The sequence below is a fragment of the Lepisma saccharinum genome, chromosome 14 (assembly GCF_977018435.1).
Source record: "Lepisma saccharinum chromosome 14, izLepSacc3.1, whole genome shotgun sequence".
NCBI classification, from domain to species: domain Eukaryota; kingdom Metazoa; phylum Arthropoda; class Insecta; order Zygentoma; family Lepismatidae; genus Lepisma; species Lepisma saccharinum.
In genome coordinates this window covers 25,524,929-25,546,879 of record NC_139242.1, presented here as the reverse complement: position 1 = coordinate 25,546,879, position 21,951 = coordinate 25,524,929, and the positions used below count along the sequence as shown (strand labels likewise).

The following is a 21,951-nucleotide window of genomic DNA, read 5'->3' as shown; positions in this document are numbered from 1 at the left end:
ACAAATGGTTGCCTGTTTTTTCGGGAAAACTGGTCATGTGGCAACTGTGCCTTTAGAGGAACGTAGAACGGTCAACTCTGAATGGTACACAACAATTTGTTTGCCAGAGGTCTTCGGTCAAATACGGAAAACAAACAAACGCCGTCGGATCATTCTTCATCAAGACAATGCCAGCTGTCACACATCTCGTCTAACAACCGACTTTATGAACAGTCAAAAAATCGAATTGATGGGTCATCCGCCGTACAGTCCTGATTTGGCACCCAATGACTTCTTCTTGTTCCCGAATGTCAAGAATAAATTGCGTGGACAACGATTTTCGTCGGCGGAAGATGCTGTTGATGCGTTCAAAAACCATATTATGGAGGTGTCTCAAGAAGATTGAAAAAACTGCTTTGACAAATGGTTCGAACGAATGGAAAAGTGTATTGACCATAAAGGAGAATACTTCGAAAAACAATAAAGCAGTATTCAATGTCAAATTCCTGTTTTTTCATTGTTAGGCTCAAAATATAAATAGTGACCCTCGTAGCTTATAATAGAGATAAATCAAGAGTTAGATTTTTTTTTTTAAGGCATATAGATTAAGCAATAAACAAACCTTAAAATGACATATAACAAGAAGAATAATCAGCATGATGTATATGATGTATTATAAAAAAATATTTGCAAAACACACAGCTAAACAATTCGGCCATTATATTCGCATAAACCCTAATACATTATAAAGAAAAAATTTATTGATTTTTTGATCAAGGTCATTAAAGAAACCTACACACATATTTAGAACACATTTGTGGGCATGCCATACATGTAATTTTACATAAATCACATGATGCTAAAATAGGCAATCTATGTTTACACATGCTTAAAATTCAGTCTTTGTAAGATTCACTTTAATTTTAAACCAATATTTGGAATTGTGAAGCAACCTTCCTGTTTTTGCAATTTGAAAATCTCTTTATGTTGATAATACTTCAGTGGAAATGATAATGATGTAATGGTGACACAAGAATTCATTTCCTACTTTCTTCATATATATACACTCCTGTTTTATGCATTTTTGTTTCTTATTAATTTGTTTTGATTTCTTCATGAGTTATTGCTGAAAAGCATTGCTTTGTATCAGGTTTGAATATACTTCTCATGCATTGGAACCTTGTGCTGGAAAAATACACAAAAGTGTGTTGATAATGATATATATATATACGTATATACACACACAAATGATGGAGACAGTAAACACTTACCACACAAAATGAAATAAGTTGATATTTCGTGGTATTTACCACATTATCATCGGAGAAAGAAGTATCACAGTGTCACGTGTGTATATATACAGTGACGTGCACTGAGGAGTAGCTAGTCTAGCAGAGATAGATAAATTAATCTCAAATCTCTACTTATTTCCAAATCACAATATTTATTGTTTTGTTGAAGCCACAGTGCATATGCAACACTTTTTTTCACGCGCTTCTCGTCCCTCGGTGCGTTCAACGGCCTAGCTCGCTATTTCTCCGCCTCACAGTTCCAGGTAGAAACGGGTTTTCGAAGGGAAAGGGAAGATTTCTGCCTCTACCTCCCTTGCCCCCTTGCCCCCGCTCCAATGGTTGAAAGTCCGTGCTTTTCAGGTCCTTCAGTCTATCTCCTATAGGACAGATAGGGGATTGGATTCCCTTCGCTTCCTTTGTAAATCCTCTAAAGAACTAAGGGGAAATTTTTCTGCGGTACTTCTGTCCTCTGTATTTACACTACTTTTTACACGTTGTACAATATGTATGTATAATATGGGATGTACTTTTACTATTTATGCAATTGGAAGGTCTTATGTGCAGACAAAAATTTTATGCTTTTTTAAAAAATATGGAATATGTAATGATTAAATAACACATATTTGCTCACGCTCTCTCTTACTCTCGTTTTATTTTATTTAAATATACTAATCTCTTGGCCTCCAATAAAAAAAAATGGATAAGCTAAACAATCATAAATACGGATGTATTTATTTGGGCAAATGAACGCATGTTCTAATTCTTGTTGTTGGTTTGGTTTATTTTACTTCGCTTTTCTGCCACATTTGGTTATCGCGAAAATGAGGATGAGTGATGATATAATGAAATCGATTAAGGGACCTCGCAAAGAACAATTCAGGCCGGGATTCGTGACGATCGTGCATTTTTGTTCTTATGTGTTGTACTCTGCCTGCAGTGAATGATGAGAAAATTAGAAATGAAAAATGTATCCCAGAACTGAAAAAGCCAAATGAATATCATTGAAGAAAGTAGAAAAATGGTTTGTTTAAAGTTGTGTTTTGTTACCATCACTTTTCCTAGCTGTATAGATGTACTCGCAATAAGTAGCTAAGAGCTTGGAAAGTCGTGAGGGACAATCATAAACAGAGAATTCTAGGCTCCTGATTTCACAGTGCCCTGCAGATGCACTGGGAGGAAATTATTGGTATTTTCTTCTCTCTTCCATCGCTTTACCTAATTTCTGCCATGACGATGAACGTTGATTAAATTAAACGGGTGAAGAGTGGTTGCAAATAAACACTCACGCAAAGGCCAGGGCTCGAGCCCGGATCCTTCAGTAACAAGATCGTGAGATGGGGAAATTATGGAAATCAAGCAATGCAAAATTTTTGAAAAAACGTTAATCATCAGGGCTAGGATTTTGATGAAATTGCATCTTTTTTTCTGGTGAATAAGAAACCCAAATCTTTTAATATTTATATGTTTCATGTCGTGCTGAAACTTTTAAGCACTATTTGTTGGGGCATTTTTTTGCATTTTTTGCCATTATGGGTTGTATAAGTCATTTTTTGGCATTTTAACTCATTTTTTGGTCATTTTTTTTATTTTCTTAGTTTTCCAGAGCACTTGTACGCTGCGAGTGCATGGGCAGCATTAACTTGAAAGGATTAAGATGAATAAATATCCTATTTTTTCATATCTTCCCTAGACAATTTAAAATATATGAAACCGCAGCTACCTTCCATCCGTCTCAGAAGAAAATAAACAACACGAATATAACGATTTCCTTACAATGAAATTCAATTGTTAGAAGTTCAAAACAGCTCGCAATTTTGACCCAGGAGAAGAAAGTCGTTGCCCTGCCTAATCTTATCTTCTAATCTGCTCAGACCAATTGTTGTGTTCCTTGAAAGTGAATGGATGGAACGTGTGATCTGGCCATTGTCGAAGTTCCTGTTTATTGCGAGAATTTACTTTGGTGCAGTGTTCAGTAGAGCAGGTTTTCGAAGCATTGGACAAGATGCCAAAAACCAAGCAAAGTACACAGTACAAATTAAAACCGTTTGTGTCCCAGTATGGTGAAAATACGTTCAGTACGGACGGATCAGTATTATTCTGTCAGCTTTGTGGTGTAAGAGTTGCTGCGGAAAATAATTTCATGGTGGAGCAACATGTCAACCGCGAGAAACACAAGGCAGCTCTGAAGCAAATTCAAGATCAGAAGAGGACGGTGCAATTGTTAATGGGTGAGTGTTCCTCCAAATCCTCTGTTATTTCTGAAGAACTGTGCGACGCTTTTATTTCTGCTGACATTCCTCTAAGTAAACTAAATAATCCTAAACTTCGAGCATTTTTGGAAAAACATACTGGGAAATCGATACAAGATTCTTCCACGCTAAGGAAAAATTATGTCAAGAAATGCTACAACCAAACAATGGATCAAATTCGGCAGAAAATTCATGGTAAAAAAATATGGGTGTCAATTGACGAAAGTACTGACTCACTCGGACGGTACATTGCAAATGTAATGATTGGTACGATGCAGGAATCCGAGTCTACTCAAGTGTTTCTAATAAATTGTGAATGTCTAGAAAAAGTGAATTATTCAACGATCAGCAAAGTTTTCAATAACGCGATGCAGTTATTGTGGCCCGACGGCATTCAATATGACAAGGTGTTGCTTTTCGTAACAGATGCGGCACCGTACATGGTTAAAGCAGGGAATTCTCTGAAAGGTCTGTACTCGAAAATGGTACATGTAACATGTCTTGCACATGCGTGTCATCGTATTGCTGAAGAACTGCGAAGTCACTTTCCTGATGTAGACCAACTGATTGCAAACATTAAGAAGATTTTCCTCAAGTCCCCATCACGAGTGTTAGCTTTTAGGTCTCATGCACCTGATGTGCCTTTGCCACCAGCTCCTATTCTTACTAGATGGGGTACATGGTTAGAGGCTTGTGGTTACTATTGTGAAAATTATAAAGTTGTGAAAGAAGTTGTAACCTCGTTCGACAGCAGTGAAGCATTGTGTATAAGACAAGCACAGGAACTCTTGGCTGATCCCGAAATGGAGGGAAAATTATGCTATATAAAGTCCAACTTCGGCTTCCTACCTTCTGCCATAACTTCACTCGAGACATCTGGAGCTACATTGGTTGATCAAGTTAATGTCCTTAACAAAGTTCAGGATAATTTGGAAGCAGTTCCAGGTACTGTTGGAATACAAGTGAGAGAAAAGATGCAGAAAGTGCTAGGGAAAAATGCAGGATACACAATAATATGTTCTATTCGTGACGTATTGTGTGGGAAAACGTTTTCATTGCCAGACTCTGAAACCGAATTAGAACCAAGTGACATTGTATGTTTTAAATATGCCCCTATTACCTCTGTTGATGTTGAAAGGAGCTTTTCTATGTATAAAAGTGTGCTAGCTGACAATCTGACAATCGTCATTCATTTCTTTTTGAAAATTTACAGAAAATATTTGTTACACACTGCAACTCAAAACTGAACAGTAACCTCTCATAATTTGTCAAAAGTTGCATACTAGAATTGCTGTAATTTGAAGTGCAAATAAAATTTTACTTTGGAATTTTTAACGGTTTTTAGGTCATTTTTAAAGTCATTTTTTGGCAATTTTTAGGTCATAAATGCATCTTTTTAAGGGCATTTTTTACGAATTTTTAGGTCATCAAAATCCTAGCCCTATTAATCATATATAAAGATGGTATTTCAAAAATTCAATTGAAAATTACTACTCAGGAAAAATGCAGTTTGCTTTACCGTACCCACCTATCTGAATGGTTAGCGCTTCCTCACATGTTTGTTGTCGGCCGACCTCCGTGGGGGAGTGGAAGTGGTCCCGGATCTGTACCCGATGGAGGCGTATAGTGGTTCGAATCCCACATTAAACTATAGGTCTAGTTCCGATTAGCCTTTCTGTGTATTAAGTGGAGTTAAAACGTCAAATCAACCATCAAATCAACCAACCGTGGGGGAGTGGTTACCACAGCACGCTACAACACCAGGAGTTCCTGGTTCGAACCCCTGCCTGGACATGGGTGTTCTGTGTGTTTGTTCCTTCATTAATTTTGTCGTATCATCTTCGCGATTAACCAAATGTATCAAAGAAGCGAATCAAATCAAATCATTCATTGATTGATTGTTTGATTTGGTTTATTTTACTTCGTTTTCCGCCATATTTGGCTAATCGCGAAGACGATATGATAAAATTGATGAAGGGTAAGGGACACACAAAGATCACCCATTGCCAAGCCGAGATTCAAACCCGGCATCTCTGGCTCAGTAGTCAAATCAAATCGTTTTTGATTTTCAAAAGTGGGTGGAAGTTATGTGTACAATTTTTTGTAGTCATTCCTAACTTTGCAATTTTTCCTGTATTTGACGTTCTTCTTTTAGGAATACTGGGCCCTAAAGGGGGGGGGGGGGGGGAATTATGACCCATTGGGCACACAACTCATTGCTACCCCAAGTCTCGACGTCACCGCACGTCACTGTATATATATATATATATATATATATATATATATATATATATATATTGTAGAGGAGTGAACGTTGTGATGCATCATAACCTCCTGCATTGGCTCAACATTCCTAAGAAAGGAATATCAAATGGAAGGAAAGAAAAGATTGCAAACTATGGGTAGACTACGAAAAGAATAATACATAATACGCATCTTGAATTGGTCACATGTAATTTCAACAAATTAACAATTTGCAGTATTCATGCTGTTCAAACTATTAAAAGTTTGATGGAGAAACCCTGAGAGAAGAACTGATAACTGTGGAAAATTGTCAAGGAGATACTTTACTGAGTAAAAGTTTTGTGTCACTTTTGTCAAGATATTCTATGTTCAGGTCTTAACATGTGTGTTCCCAAAATTACAATTGTGCCTTTGCTTATTGTAAGGAGTATGAAATGAATGCTTTTAGTTACATCATGGACACAATTAAGAAATAATAAGGTGAAGTATCTTTCATGTTGAAACAGTGAGGTATACAAATAAAATTTCCATGCTCAGTAATGCAACCTTTGCAAGCTTTTTGAAACATAGAACATTTTTGTTTTGTTTGAGGACACACAACAGTAATAAATAACTGGTTTTGCTACTCAACAATTTCATGGAAGGCAACACATCTCTATCACTCGTGAGCTTCTAAATAACCCATACCCTATTATTCTTGAACATCATGAGTGAATGTGGCCACCCCACACTTCAGATATCAGTCTTTGGCAAACAATAAGAGCTAAACAAACTTGAAAAACGTTAGAAAATTAAGTCCAAATCGTTTGGTTGCACCACACATTGATTGTACAGTTACTTATTGCATCTGTCATCTGCCATATTCTAGATACATAACTTTTCAGTAGCCGGCTCCCGTGGTGGAGTGGTTAAAACATCGTGCTACGATGCTAGGGGTTCCGGGTTTGAATCCTGGCCTGGGCATAGATGTTTGCGAGTGTCCATTCATCAGTTTTATCATGTCATCACTCATCCCCATCTTCGCAAATTACCCAAAAGTGGCACAAAAAGCAAATCAATCAATAACTTTTCAGTAACTTAAATGAAACTTACTTCTAGATGAAGCTGTAGAATATCTGCGCAATTTCTGACGTTGTTGCAGTCTTCTGCTTAGATATAACTGTCGTTTCATCTTAATTGCAACTGAGGTGGGAACATCAGGTACAATGAAACTGATTGCTTTGCATATCACAAACACCACATGCTGAAAAAGAACAGTTCATGACCTTGGTTTTTAATTTTTACCCAAAGGCATTTTAATAAATAACTAGTATTGAAACAATTTTAATTCTGTGTGTTAGTTGTGCTTCTATCTTGGGAACTCGGTGTGAGTACAAATCTATCTGTGTGTGTAAAATGAGAAGAAATGGTAAAAGGAAATATAGGATGTAGAATTCGAGATTTTACAGTTTTGGGAAATGGCAATTGTTTTTCCATCCCCATTTTAAAACTTTCCCATCCAAACCAAAAAGTTGCTGAAATTTCTATGTAGTGCATCACCTGTATGTGTCAAATTATAAAGTCCAAAGTTTGTATCCTTGAAAGTGCATTGTGCAAGGTTCAATATCTAATCAGAGTGTGATTTGTTCTTCCAACTCTTTATCAATTCACCATTTATCTTTTTATCTTTATTATTGTAGGGAGGGGCAACATGGGCACTTCAGGAGGCCCTGTGATTGTTTATGTAGACTTCATTACAAGTTTATAGGCCAATTAATTCAACAAAGCAAATAATCTGATTTTTCCTGACTTCATGGAACAATATTTCTCCGTGGCAAACTCCAAGGTCATTGCCAGATCTTACAACTACAAAAGACAAATTATGCTATCTCATACAATGATAAATTTGAAATCTAATTATTTTTCTCCCCCGTAATTAAATATAACAAATTGACATGTACAAATTACAAAGTAAGCATAAAGGCTACATTACAACATGTTATTGTATTTTATGGGCCTGAGCCAATTACTGCTATATATATATATACAGGAATAGGATGAGAGAAGGTGCCAGAAGGGCGGATAAACACAAATGATGAAGGAGACAGTAAACACTTACCACATGAAAAGAAATAGTTTGATATTTCGCGACATATGCCGCATTATCATCAGAGAACCGCATTATCATCAGAGAAGAAAGATGTCGGTCGGGGGTCATGTAGAGTAGAGGCACAGAATACTGACGGTAGCATCTGTACAGTCAGTGTTGCCAGAAACAGATGATAGATAACAAATGTACTTACACCAGTGTTTACTGCAAGGTGGGTGGTAGTTTCGGCGAGGAGGGGAAAGGGTTATTGGCTAGATTGAGTCCGGGGAGTATATGTGATTTGTTTGTTGATGAGGGTGGAGCAGTAGCCACAGTTGGTTAGGGCTTGGTTCAGGCGTAGGTTGTAGTTTTGGCGGGATGAGGGGGATGAATTGAGGCATTGGCCTCTGAGAGCTAGGAAAAATGGGATTGGATTTATACACACACAGACGAATCTGACCAACCTAGCTACGTCCCTGCCCATGCATTAATGCTAAATGTATAAAAATGTATGAAAAAAGTTTTACCAGCAGTAACATAGAAAACACAGCTCTAGTAAAATAGTGTTTTCTTCTGACTCCATATGTCTGATGATGCAAACAAGAAGTTTTTTTGTACATATATACAAAAAAAATAATATAGGATATTTCAATAAATACTACAAATGTATATAACTTACTTCATATATAACAACAAAGGCAAATTTCACTGCAAGATCCTTCCAGAAAGCAAGAGTCACGTTTCCCTCATTGTCCCTGAAGCCTTCATACAGACAGTCCTCTTTGGATGTGCCATTAGGGGCATGAGAAAGTGTATAATCAATGTAGCCATTCAGGGTAGAATGATCTACTAAAAAAAGATTCTCTGATAATGTGCTAGTTGTGAAAGCTATCAAAAATGCCTGTAACAAACAGAATTTGTCTTAGTAAATATTACATAGTTTTCTTAATATTAACTTTATACTGTTATCGTGCTTCCTGATTACATAATTGACAGTCAACACAATCAAAAATTACTGCATTCCTGTGCACATTTGCACCTTGCCATGAAGGCATATAAATGGAGATGTGGAGGTACACATTCTCAATCTCAACTATTTTTAGAGGTGATGTGATCAGCACCATGCTCCAGCCACCGTTATTCCCCCAGGATTTTTTTTTTTTAGCCTGGATGAACCTCAGAGCTGGACTCCGACCTTAGATCACATGCCATGGGAATTGAACCAGATCTAAAGTCTGCTCGGCCAAAGATTGGACTTGAGGAAATCCAGACTTTCTGCCTCCAGTTCAAGGGGGGAAAAGCGGTGTTGCTACATGCCTGATTTTTGTCAAGTCGAACACGACACCTCTTCTTGTCAACATTCCCCCTTCGCTCGCATTTCAGGGAGAGGCAGGGAATCTGAGACCTATTCACTTGCTGGGCTGTGGCAACCATTAGGCACCGCTGTGCTTGGCCTTGTTGAGGGTGCCACCTGTTTCGAAAACTACTCGAAACGAAAAATTTGGCAACGCTTCACCACGGTGACTGGACAAAACTGATTGGTTCAGCGGTTCATGTGACCCTCTTTGGCTTTCTACAGAAAAGTTAAAAATAAAATTTCCAAGTCCATTCTTTAGCCGGAACAACTGTACTGCGTGGCAGTGAGACACCCTACCAACTGGATTCCTGCAACATCAAACTGAACATAAATGGTAATACAAAGTTACTTATCTTGACCAAAACTGTTATTTTTACATTATAGTAAAAATAAAAATAGTAGAGCAAATGTGCAACATTTTGATTGCATGTACATATAGTTTACGGTTGTTACAAGCATTTGTAGATATTAGTGGTAATATTGTTGCCTTTGAATCAAAGGTTCCCAGGTTCAGTACCCAGTGGAGGCCCATAATGATTTAGATCCCACTTTAAACTGTAGATGCGATCCCAATTAGACACTCTGTGCATATAGTAGACTTAAAACAACACATCAATGTTTTTTGATGCAACGTTTCGCGAGAATACACTCTCCCTACATCAGACAAAAATTTTTGCTGTAACAACAGTCAAACTAAGCAGGTGTTCTTTTAAAACATTACATCAAAAAATGTATTTAAATGCATAAAATACAAGAGGAATAAATGTGATAAATGAAGTTTTATTGACCTTGTACTGGGCTGAACTTGCTGAACAAAAGTCCATAATTTATAAGGATTTATACTCTTATACTTACGCTAGTTATTACTGACAGATGTGCTTCAATGTCAAGAATATGAAACCAAATTCCAATGTCCTTTGCTTCTTGAGGGGCAGGCCTTCTTGTATTGCTAATGTAATTATCAGCATCCACTCGAAGTTCTATGTGATTTGCAAAGAGAGCTACGAGAGGTACCAATGGCATAGCCACCACAAAGAGAGTGATGAAACCATACTGCCACACTGTGAGAGGATAGATTGATTATTGAGTTATTGTTACATTTACATATGAATTGGAAAAACACAATCAGAATATTAATTTTTTTAAAATTTTGTCAGCCCTTTGCCATTATTAGGGGCATACATATTTAATTTTTTTTTTTTTACCAAAACACAAAAAGTTAAAAAATGCACTTTAATGCTGATTTTTTTCATGTTTTTGAAAGGTGTGAGGTGTATTTTCCTAACATGTTTTGTCACGAAATAAGCTAAATGAACTGCAAAATGAAAAAGAAGCTATTAAACACAAAATTTATAGTTTATTTACCAATGCGACCCTTTCTGAAGTCTAAATTATCCTGTGAGTTATGCAAATCACGGAAAATTGATTAATGCTGCTGTACATATTTGAGGAGCAAAAATTGACTACACAGGAATAAACTTAATACACACTCTAAGAAGTAGTTAAATGCACTATTAGAAGGGAAATGTTTATTTGGTGTAATAAGTATAGTTTTAAAATTAAATTTATGGTTTTATTCACATTTTAACACTGAAGTGCAATTTTATATACTGCTCTTAATCCATAGTTTTTGTACCGAAATCATTTTCTATTATTAACCATAAATTTATGGATGGCCCTCGCTATTGTCAACAGTGAAGGAGTAAAGCATAAGAATGTAATCTCCAGATGCAATAGTTTACTCTTTACAGTAATCACTAATTATGTGTCCTTGAATGCTGATTTTCTCTGGCATCTATATTTATGGTAGCTCTCACTTATTTAAGCTCTCCCCGATGGCTAGTGGTAAGTTTGTCACCTTGTAATTAAGGGGTTGACCTCCATGGTGGAGTGGTTACCACAGCATGATACAACACTAAGAGTCCTGTGTTCTAATCCCGGCCTGGACATTAGAGTTCTTTGTGAGGTGTCCCTTCAACATATCATCATTCATCCTCATCTTCACGATTAACCAAAAGTGGCACAAAGCAAAGTAAAATTAACCACATCAATCAATTGTAATTGATACCTGGTGGAGGCACATAGTGGTTCTGATCCCATTTTAGGTCCAGTCCATGTCTGTGCATGAAGTATACTTAAAACAAAAACTCAAAACTCTCTTTTATTTTATTAATTTTGCATTAATAGTCTAAATTTATACATGTATTATAACTGACATACCAAATTTCTATAGCTGTAGTCCACGCAGGACCTTTGACCTGTGACAGCTGAATCATTTTTGACAATTCCTTGTAGAGCATTCAAATGAATCCTTTTTTGTGATTTACTTTTGCTATTGCCTACATTATTTGTGATGGTTTCACAAAGCCTACTTACTGTTAGGTATCTAGACAACATCGAAAGCAATCCACAAAAAGATTCACTTGAATGCCTTAGAAGGAATCGAAACAAACGTAATTTTTCAGAATTTGGAATAACATGGCATTCACAAGAAGTGCAATTTTCGAAGATTACTTTTTCCTTACCATGGGCGAAAGGTTCAGCACAGCACAGCCTTAACCAATACAATTTGAATATATTATACTAACATCTGCCCATATTGTATTCTTAGCAATTTAAAATATTATAGCATATAGCTTTGACCTTTTGCTGTTTTCTCTGGCCACCTTGTCTGAATGATGCACTGCAACAATCTAGCATCTATATTGATCTAATTGAGCCTAAAAGAAATAGACAGTTCCAAAGTTTTACAGAAACAAAGAGTTTTAATAACATGGCGAAAATACTTACATGGTTGGAAGAGTATGTCCTGAAGTTTACATGGCTAAGTTACAAATGTTCTGTGTGTGACCCTTTTGTAACGTGACAGATATCAATGTGATAGTCCAGTTCTCCTCTCCCAGTACTTTTCACTTTGCACTGATAACCAGTTTCCTCCAATATCTTGCTCCAATTGTAGATGGACTGCCTTGTGGATAGTTGTTTGCTATACCATGTTCTAAACCGACGTTGTACGACAGTAACAAAATTTGTTCTTGCGAATTCAAGCACACAGAAAGCCTTTTCTACCTAGCTAGTGCCCATATTGCTCGACTGATGTCAAGCGCGGTCATGTGATGCTGACGTCACAAAAACAAACGAAAAGTGGAGTTTGTATATTTGAAGACTTTCTCCATAAAACAGTACTAAATGCTTCCTGATAAAACAAACACTTTTTGATTTATAAAGTGTTTAATCTGTCTATTTCTTTTAGGCTCACCCTGTGCTATACTAACATCTGCCCATACTAGTATTTTTAGCAATTTAGAATATTTGTAAATTATAGCATAGCTTTGACCTTTTGCTCTTTTTCCCTGGCCACCTTGTCTAAATGATGCACTGCAAGTTCAATCTAGTATCTATATTTATCTAATGTACATCAATATAGTACCTTTTTTACTTCTTATTTCAACTGACACTGGTACATTGGTATTAGCTCAGATAATTTCTATTTTCCTGTGATGCTACTTACCAATTTGAAGATAATCCTGTTGAAGGGTTGTATCACTTTGAAGCAGGAAATCTCTTTCCCACTGGTTGCTATACTCTTCATCCGCCTCACTTTTCTGAAACAAGAGTCATTGAATTGATGTACTATATTCAAAAGAAATAAATCAAGTTCTTGCCATGAGTTTGAAAAGTGACCATTGCTTGTAATATGTGACCTCTGTGACAGAGTGGGTAAGTATACCATGCTACGACACCCAGATGTCCTGGGTTTAAATTCTGGCTTGGTCTTGTGAGTGCCCCTTCATAAATTTCATATCATCCTCAACTTTGTGATTAGCCAAAAGTGGCAGAAAAGCAAAGTAAAATTAACCATATCAATAATTAAATTATAATTAAATCATTGATTTTAATGCGTCTAAAGTAAGAAACAAAGCAATGTAAAACTTCACTTCCAAATATAACACGGAAATTACATTTAAACAATATCCAATATCTAGTGGAGACAAAATCTACAAGGCACATTTTAAAATAAAGGACCGATTATTTATAAAAAGTGACTGGCAACAGTGATTGGATCGCACCTGTGCAATAAAATCAACTGGTCCATTGACAAACCAGAAATCATACTTTAGCTAGTCAGCTGTTGATTATCATGTGAGTTAGAGCATGTTAAAATGGCTGCGCGAATACATGGTCCTGCCAGTTGAAAGTATAGTCTGTGATTCAATTTCTTAACTAGTATTATAGTTTCAAAAGATTGAAGATGTTTATCAGCATTTATACTTCATAATGACTTGCATGTGTGATTTCTTAAAATATATGTTGCTTCCCTAAATCAATCAAATATAACTTCTCCAAATACCTTGTTTTTCTTCCGTTTCCTCCACCATATCATGGCTCTTGGCATTATTGTCTCTTGTGCGTTAGTAAACAATATCTTGCCTATGAACAGGACACCCAGTTGCAAGTGCAATTCCAGTAAGCAACCACCAAAATAACACTGTAATATGAGATATAATTTGAAGAAGAATTAGATAATGTGAATGAATTATATCTGGAACACTGAATACAGAAAAATGGCAATATTAAAATTCCCTTTTGTCAAATAAAGAACATCTCAACTCGACTTGCAAATTTGCAGTTTTACAATCTAGATAATTAGAGAAATGTACCAACCCCCATGGCAGAGTGGTTAGCAGAGTCCATTACAATGGCAGTGGTCCCCTGGTTCGAATCCTGGCCTGAGTCTTTGTGAGTGTCTTTTCATCAATTTCATAATATCACTAACCTCATATTTGCGATTATTCAAAAGTGGCAGAAAAGCAGCACTAAATAGAAAAAGTAAAAAGGAAATCCAATGCAGAGAAATGTATAGGTTGATTTATTAATAATACATTATACAGTTATTTTCCTGTAGTTTACGGTTATTACAAGCATAAGAAAACAGTTTTTCTTTGTGACGTTTCAGGAGAACACACGCTCCTTTCATCAGACATTTATTTTCATTTTGATTAAAGATACAGTTATAACAATGGTTAGTAATTTTTTAAACAAAAATAATCTGTTATATAATGGATGTTGTCAATGTTACATTGTTGTAATATAGCAACTTAACTGTGAAAAAAACACAGTCTGTTTTATTTTTATTTCAGATTTAAAAAAAAAAAAAAATTATGAATCCAAAATATCATCAGGTAATTCAAATTCATCATTGATTTCACAAAGTCTCTTGATGTTTTCTGTTACATTAAATTTTAAAGATGGTGGCTTACTCCATTTGTGAAAAAGAAAACTCCATACTGGATCTATGTTACCATTTTCATTATTTAATTTATTCCAGTGTTCTTCTGCAATGAACGAAGCTTCCCAGACATTCAACTCTGTGTTTCCCGTTAATCTTTTTAAAACCCTTCTCTTTTTAATCAAATGCTTCTCTTCGATGATATGACTTGACAAACCTGTTCTTGGGTTTAGATTTATAATGTCCAAATCGTGTTCGTGCCATCTTATTGCCATTTTCCTTGCTGTTTGTCCCACATAATCTTTTGAACATGAACAACTTATATTATATATTCCTGTGGTTTCCACATCTGGTAGAGAGTTTCTCATTTTGAATTCATTAAATGTACATTCCAAACTTCTTGGTGATCTAAAAACAATTTTGAAATTAAAACTTCTAAAAATTTTTGCAATTCTATGTGAGAATCCCTTGTGGAATGGAATGCACACAAATTTCTTTTCAACAGATTTTTCATCTTTGTCTGTATTTCTCTTTTCCTTTAGTTTTCTTGCAACTTGTTTTTTGATTTGGTTTATTCTGTTAGTGTGAAAACCATTTTCTTTTGCTGTATTAAAGAGCCTTTCTTCTTCATTTTTGATATCCTCATTATTAGAACATAGTCTTTGTGCTCTCAGGAAAAAATTAAAAAATATGTTATCCATTGTTATACGCGAATGTTCTGATTTGGCATGGATGTATTTTTCCCCCGCTAATTTTTTCCTATGGACTGATGTTTGAATTGTTGAGTTAGTTGTCTTAATTTGCAGATCAAGGAAAGAAATTACATTGTCATTCATGGGTTCACAAGTGAATTTTATGCGACGATGTGATTCATTTAACAATTTAAATACGTCCATGATGGTGTTCTCATTTTTAGCGATAATTAGCACATCATCCACATATCTGATGTAGAGTTTGATATCCGCACCTATGGCATTAACAATTGGAGATTCTATGTAATGAAGGAAAATGCTGGAGATGATTCCGGATACTGGGTTTCCCATTGATAGACCATTACTTTGCTGATATATTTTGCCATCAAATATAAAGTAATTGTAATTTGCACATACAGTAAACCATCGAACCATTTCCCATGATTCTACTGGGTTAACCTTCATCTCAATAAGCCATCTGTGTAATGCATCTGTGGCACCTTCTATTGGGACACTAGGATATAAATTTTCAACATCAAAACTTGCAATACGATACTCATTATTCCAAACAATATTTTTTAATTTCTGTTTCACTTCAAATGCATTTTTAACACTGAATGGTGTTTGTTGTTTAATTATAGCAAGTCTTTCAACTAAATATTTGGATAGTTTGTATGCAGGATGTGTGAAAGTTGCAATGATGGGTCGTATTGGAGTTCCCGGTTTGTGAGTTTTTGGTAGTCCAAAGGCAATCGGCAGGGTTGAATTTTTGACAATGAGTTTTTTCTTCATTTCTCTTGGTATCGTGATACTGGTTTCAATTACTTTCTTTACCTCATTTATTATTTTAGTTATAGGGTTTCGAGAGGTTTCTGTGAAATTGTTTACTTTGAAACATTCTTCCATTTTTTCTTTATAGTCCTTAATTCGGATAAGGACAGGTTTATTTTCCTTGTCCGATTTTATTAAGAAAATGTTGTTTTCTTTCAACCAGATCTTGAAACCATGAACTTTTTTCCCCAACCTTATATGCTCTTTCTCCCGTTCCGTGTATTTTGGACCTCTGTTATTTCTTCTGTTGTATTCAAAACTTAACCGTTCATCAAGAGCATCATGTGTGAGACTTCGTAATTTTCTCTTTTCCTCCTCATCATCTAAGAAATTCAGTGCTTTCTCTATTGAAATCACAAAATCTTCCTTGTGTATATAAGCACTACCAACTGAAAATTTCATTCCGAATTGAAAAATTTCTATATACTCATCAGGTACCTCAATATCCGTAAGATTTATAAATAATCTGTTGTCAATGTTCTTAGTTTCTATTTTACCAGTGACATTAACTGCTTCCCTTCTTTCATTGCGTGTGTTCTCCTGAAACGTCACAAAGAAAAACTGTTTTCTTATGCTTGTAATAACCGTAAACTACAGGAAAATAATTCTATAATGCAAGCAATGCGTACATACAAGAAAAACTATTACATTATACAGACTTTTAATACAGAAATTTGTTTCTGGGTACAACAGTATTGTGTTTAAAATTTCCTATTCCCACTTTGCCTCTTTTAATTATTAATACCTTTAAGTAGAGTCACATATTTATGGTGAACAAAAATTACACATTTCGGGATCAAAAGTTGTATATAAAATGGCATTTCAGTGTTAAAATGTGCCATATATAAACACTAATTTGATTTTAAAGACTACACTTATTACACAAAATAAACATTTCCCTTCTAAATTTTGCATTTGAAAGTTTATTTCACATCATTGCTTGACAAATATGGTAGGAAAATGCACCTTACACCTTTCAAAAACATGAAAAAATGAACATTATGGTGTGTTATTTCGTATTTCGTGTTTCCGTCAAAAATGAAATATGCATGTCTCTACCTATAAGTGCTTAAATTTGCAAAAGAGGGGCAAATGGGATTAAGGGGTGGATTAAGGCAGGGGTAAAAAAGTTCTTGCTGCTGTTAATACTTCAAAGTAATAAAATCGTCCATAGTTCATTAACATGCACTATATTTCTTAGATTGGAAACATTTTAATTCACCAATGGTATTTTTGTCAAGCCATGTAACTGCAGTTAGCTTTAGCAGTGATGGCACATTAAGAGCGAATAAAGGAATAACGGGGAAATGTAGATTTTGCAGGTATTTGCTACAAGTAACAATGTTTTAGTTTTTATATTTTACACACATTAACAATACACCATAGTAACAATAGATTATTTGTGAAAGAAGAACTTACGCTTTCATTTCGTACACCAAAAAGTTTGGTGTAATGCCCAGGATATCCAACAAATGCACCTTCAAAATATGCAACATAAAATATTGATGCATAAAAATTAACAAACTCCAAGACAAATGTTTTTACTATGAGCTGATTCTCAAACTCTGTATCTGTTCGATGTATCTCTGTAAACAAAAATACACTTAATTACACTTGTAATAGATTAGTGACTTTTCTACATAAATTTAAGTTTTAATCACAAATATTTTGAAAAATATTTTCTCGAGCTGTTATAGAATACTGGCTTTGTGGTTAAGTGCCTTAAAAGTGGTTGGGTTAGAGTCCTGACCTGAGCATGGGTGTTCTTTGCGAGTGTCCTTTCTTCAGTTTTACCTAATCATCACTCATTTTTGTAGTTGGGATTAGCCAAAAAGAGGCAGAAAGGCAACACTAAATAACAAAATGCAAATACATTTATCATTGAGTGGATAATGTGTGTCTGTCTTGAATTTAGCTGTCAGGGTTCTGGACCATAGTTGAATCAAGCTAAAGGAGAAATTGAAGAGGAACCATTAAGGTTGCATTGACCATGTTTCTTCATGACTCTAAGTCCAGATTAGGTTGGTTTGAAAAAGGCCACTGAATTAAAAAAAAACATATAAAGTGTGGTAAAAGTGTAGGAAGTATTATTAATCTGGCATAATTTATAACCGAAAGAGGGGCTTCACAATCATACATTATACAATCTGTGGATTTAAGGTGTTCTGTTTCAGCTGACTTCTGTGACGATGTGGTGAGCACTGCATCTATGATGCCGAGGGTCCTGGGTTTGAATTCCAGCCTGGTCATAGGTGTTCTTTGTGAGTTTCCCTTCATATCATCACTTGTCATCATCATGATTAGCCAAAAGTGGCAGGAAAGAGATGCTAAATCATAAAAATGAAATCAGATTGTTTCAAATAGGTGCATACAGATAGAATAAGGAGCCTGCATGCCAGAATACTTTTTCCCCCTTTGCACTGTGATGGGTACTTGTTAAATTTTATTTCTAATGAAAAGTGAGCTGTGGGAGAGATATTGTTACGTCACATAGGAAATATTGTTGAAACACATGGTTTCGCTTCTGGAAAATCAAGATGGTATAATGTGGTAAAGAGATGGTGAAAATATCGTTGGGGAGAGTTTCTCTTTCCTGCATTGCTCTTGTTCTTGTGACTAATTATTTTTGAATGTTCACTCCTTCATTAACATAGGTTATGACATCACTGTATTGTTTTATACTCAGCTGACTCAAGTTTTGATTTCCATTGTCTAGGTTGTGCTGGGCTGTGTCATGTACTGTGCTGTGCTGATCTTATGTTTGAATAAGCTTTATCTTGTGGACAAATTTAATGATATATACAGGGTGTTTCTGTGACCGTGTTACAGACTTGCAAGGGTGACGGAAGGGAACAAATGCAACAAAATGAGATACGGAACTCTGGTCCGGAAATGCCCCAGTCAAAAGTTACAAAAAAACCTACGAAGGGCAGGCAACCAAGCACAACATGGAGGGAAATCATAAAAGAAAGGGGAAAGAATCCAACATGCATGCCATGGAGAAGACGTAACATCAAACTCGACGTGTGTAGTCTAGAAGCATGAGTGTTGCGGCTGCAATCAGTCAATGGAGTGTACGCTAGAGGAACTGGCTGATATGGTGTTTGTGTATGGACGAGCAAATGGGAACTGTAGGGAAGCTGAAAGGTTGTATCGGACCACGTATCCAAGGTGCAAACATGCAGCGCACACCATATTTCCCAGACTCTTCCAACGATTATGGGAAAACAGGGCAAGTGCGACCTCAGTTCCACGAGCAAGGAGGACGAAGAACTCCAAGGACACCTGTCCTTGAAGAAGCTGTGCTGGATTGGGTGGAAGTACAACCATCCATTAGTACACGGGCTTTTGCATGTAAAATTGGTGTGGCCCATAGTACTGTTCGGAAAGTTCTGAGGGAGCAGCAGCTGCACCCTTCCCATCCACAGTGTGTCCATGCCTTGGGTCTAGCTGATTTTGCATCCCGCATCGTGTTTAGTGATTGGTTACTGCAGCGCAGTGTGGTTGGTTGACCCCCAGTTCCATGCTTGTATGCTTTTCAAAGATAAGGCACGTTTCACGAGAGACGGGATGCTGAATTGTCGCAATAGCCATGTATGGGCCGATGAAAATCCCCGTGCCACAATTGTTAAAGGCCATCAAGACAGATTTGCTGTAAACATGTGGGCGGGCATTGTCGGCAAACATTTAATAGGTCCATATCTTTTATTTGATTTTCTTTGTGGGGTCATGTCAAAAAAGTGTTGTCTACGAGACACCTGTGAGTAATGTAGAGGAACTCTTGGCAAGAATCTTTGCAGCCTGTGATCTGGTCCGAACGACTCCTGGGATATTAGAGCAGATGCGACAGAGCTTATTGCGACACTGTCATGCCTGTGTCTAGGCAGGGGCAGAGTCACTTCGAACAACTGATGTAATAATGGCTGCAGTTACTACTCATTAAAGCCACTACAGTGATTTTTCTGTGTTTGTTTTCCACTTCCCCAGACATCTTTTATGGTTCCCCTCCGCATCGTGCATGGAGTACCCGTAATTTGGCTGGTAAAAGTCCCACATTGGAGTTATCGAGAATTCATTTTGTCCATAGGATGGCAGCACTGTACTGAATGACCACGCAGAGGGGTAGAGTATTCTATCCATCAGTTTGTGCACAGCAGCTGTTTTCTTTAGTTGTCTTGACGAGTGCCCTGCGAATTGCAAAATGGAGACAAATATCGAGCAAAGAATTTGTTTGAAATTTCGTGTTGCCAACGGACTGTCATGTGCTGAAACGTTAAGAATGCTACAAAAGGCATTTGGTGATTCGTGTCTGTCGAAAACACAAGCATATGCATTGTACACGACTTTCAAAGAAGGCAGAGAAGTTGTTGCTGATTTTCCCCGTTCTGGTCGACGAAAACGTCGGGAAAATCAGGACAATGGTGCTTGAAAACCAGCGTGTGAGTGTGTGAGAGGTGGCTCGTGAGTTTGGCATATCACACATGTCCGTTCACAACATTTTGACTGACGTGTTAGGCATGAAATGCATCGCGGCACGACTTGTTCCGAAGAAGCTGAATTTCCTGCAAAAAGCACATCTCAGGGATGTTGTTGAAGACATGATTTAGCAAACCTCTAGTGACTCAACCTTCATGAAATGCATCATAACTGGTGATGAGACATGGGTGTATGAGTATGACATGCAAACAGGTCAACAATCTTCCGAATGGTGCTTCGAAAATGAACCAAAACCCAAAAAACCATGGCAAAGTCGCTCAAAAATTAAGGTAATACTCATTGTTTTCTTTGATTATCATGGTGTTGTTCACTTAGAATTCCTTGCAGTGGGACAAACTGTGAATAAAGAGTTTTATGTGACCGTTATGAGGTGTCCACATGAGAATGCTCGCCGGAAAAGACCAGAGTTATGGAAAAACAATTCTTGGATTTTGCACCACGATAATGCGTCGTCGCACACGTCGACCACGTGTGGCCAAAAACTCAACACATGTCCTTGCCCAAGCCCCATATTCTCCAGATATGGCTCCATGTGATTTTTTTCTCTTTCCGCGACTCAAGTTACCACTTCGGGGAAGGTGTTTTGAATCAATTGAATCCATTAAAGGAAATTCGCAGAAGAAACTCAGAGCGATACTGTCTTCTGCATTTGAAAAGTGTTTTGAAGACTGGGTTAAGCATTAGCATCTGATGGGGTCTATTTTGAAGGCAACAAAATAAATGTTCATGATTAACCACGTATTTTGTGTTGTATTCACAAATTCCAGGTACTTTTTGTACGTAGTAGTATATCCAAATTTGAATATGTTGAAATTGATTCAGACATGTACACATACCATTTCTCATGATATACATCTTGTGATTTTTCCGATTGGGATAAAAATGAAACTGTGTTTCCCCTTCAAACCCAATAAATTAAGAAATACCATGACAATTATCTTTTGCACTATTAATGTGAACAAGGGCGCCGACTTTCCAAAATTTCTGTGGGTGCATATCAATGGCGGTTAGATCTGTAATTATCAAGTATTGTATACTTTAAACAACTTACATGCACAATGATTGCAAGAGGCAATGATATTATCAACACATTACTAAAAGAAAACACCACATTCATACAAATTAAAATGAAAAAATCTTCATAAATGCAAATAATTTTAATTGTATTGCAGAAAGAACTATGCAAGGATTTTGTTGTGAACAGAAACTACAAAATGACTAACTTTATGTACCAAATAATAATAATAATAATCATGACATGTTAACTTTCAATATAAAACACATTCCTTCTTACGTCATTTGCACTTATGAATTTGTTTGCAATTTTGGTAATGTCAATATTTTTAGTCATTTCTTTATGAACATGCAAAATTGCCAAGTCATTCAATCTTTTTTTGGGTCATTGTTGACCGCAAAAACGTTTTCAATCGTCCAAGTGCTGAAAATGACCTCTCAGAGGTACAAGAAGTAACAGGTATAGTTAAAATCACCCATACAAACTTCACAAATTCT

The 21,951-nt window shown here is 36.3% G+C and overlaps 1 protein-coding gene across 1 annotated transcript in view; it reads right to left on the bottom strand.

Moving 5' to 3' along the window:
* Window positions 1–696: 696 nt before the first annotated feature.
* Window positions 697–21,951, bottom strand: part of LOC145998317 (anoctamin-7-like) — a 90,941-nt gene continuing 69,686 nt past the window's right edge. Inside the window, exons 12-18 of the mRNA XM_083134723.1 lie at window positions 17,362–17,528; window positions 13,541–13,678; window positions 12,701–12,794; window positions 10,045–10,250; window positions 8,512–8,733; window positions 6,857–7,007; window positions 697–1,164 (exon numbers count right to left, since the gene is read on the bottom strand). Coding sequence (XP_082990849.1) covers window positions 1,145–1,164; window positions 6,857–7,007; window positions 8,512–8,733; window positions 10,045–10,250; window positions 12,701–12,794; window positions 13,541–13,678; window positions 17,362–17,528 — 998 coding nt within the window. The 3' untranslated portion in view covers window positions 697–1,144. The remainder of the gene's footprint in view (window positions 1,165–6,856; window positions 7,008–8,511; window positions 8,734–10,044; window positions 10,251–12,700; window positions 12,795–13,540; window positions 13,679–17,361; window positions 17,529–21,951) is intronic.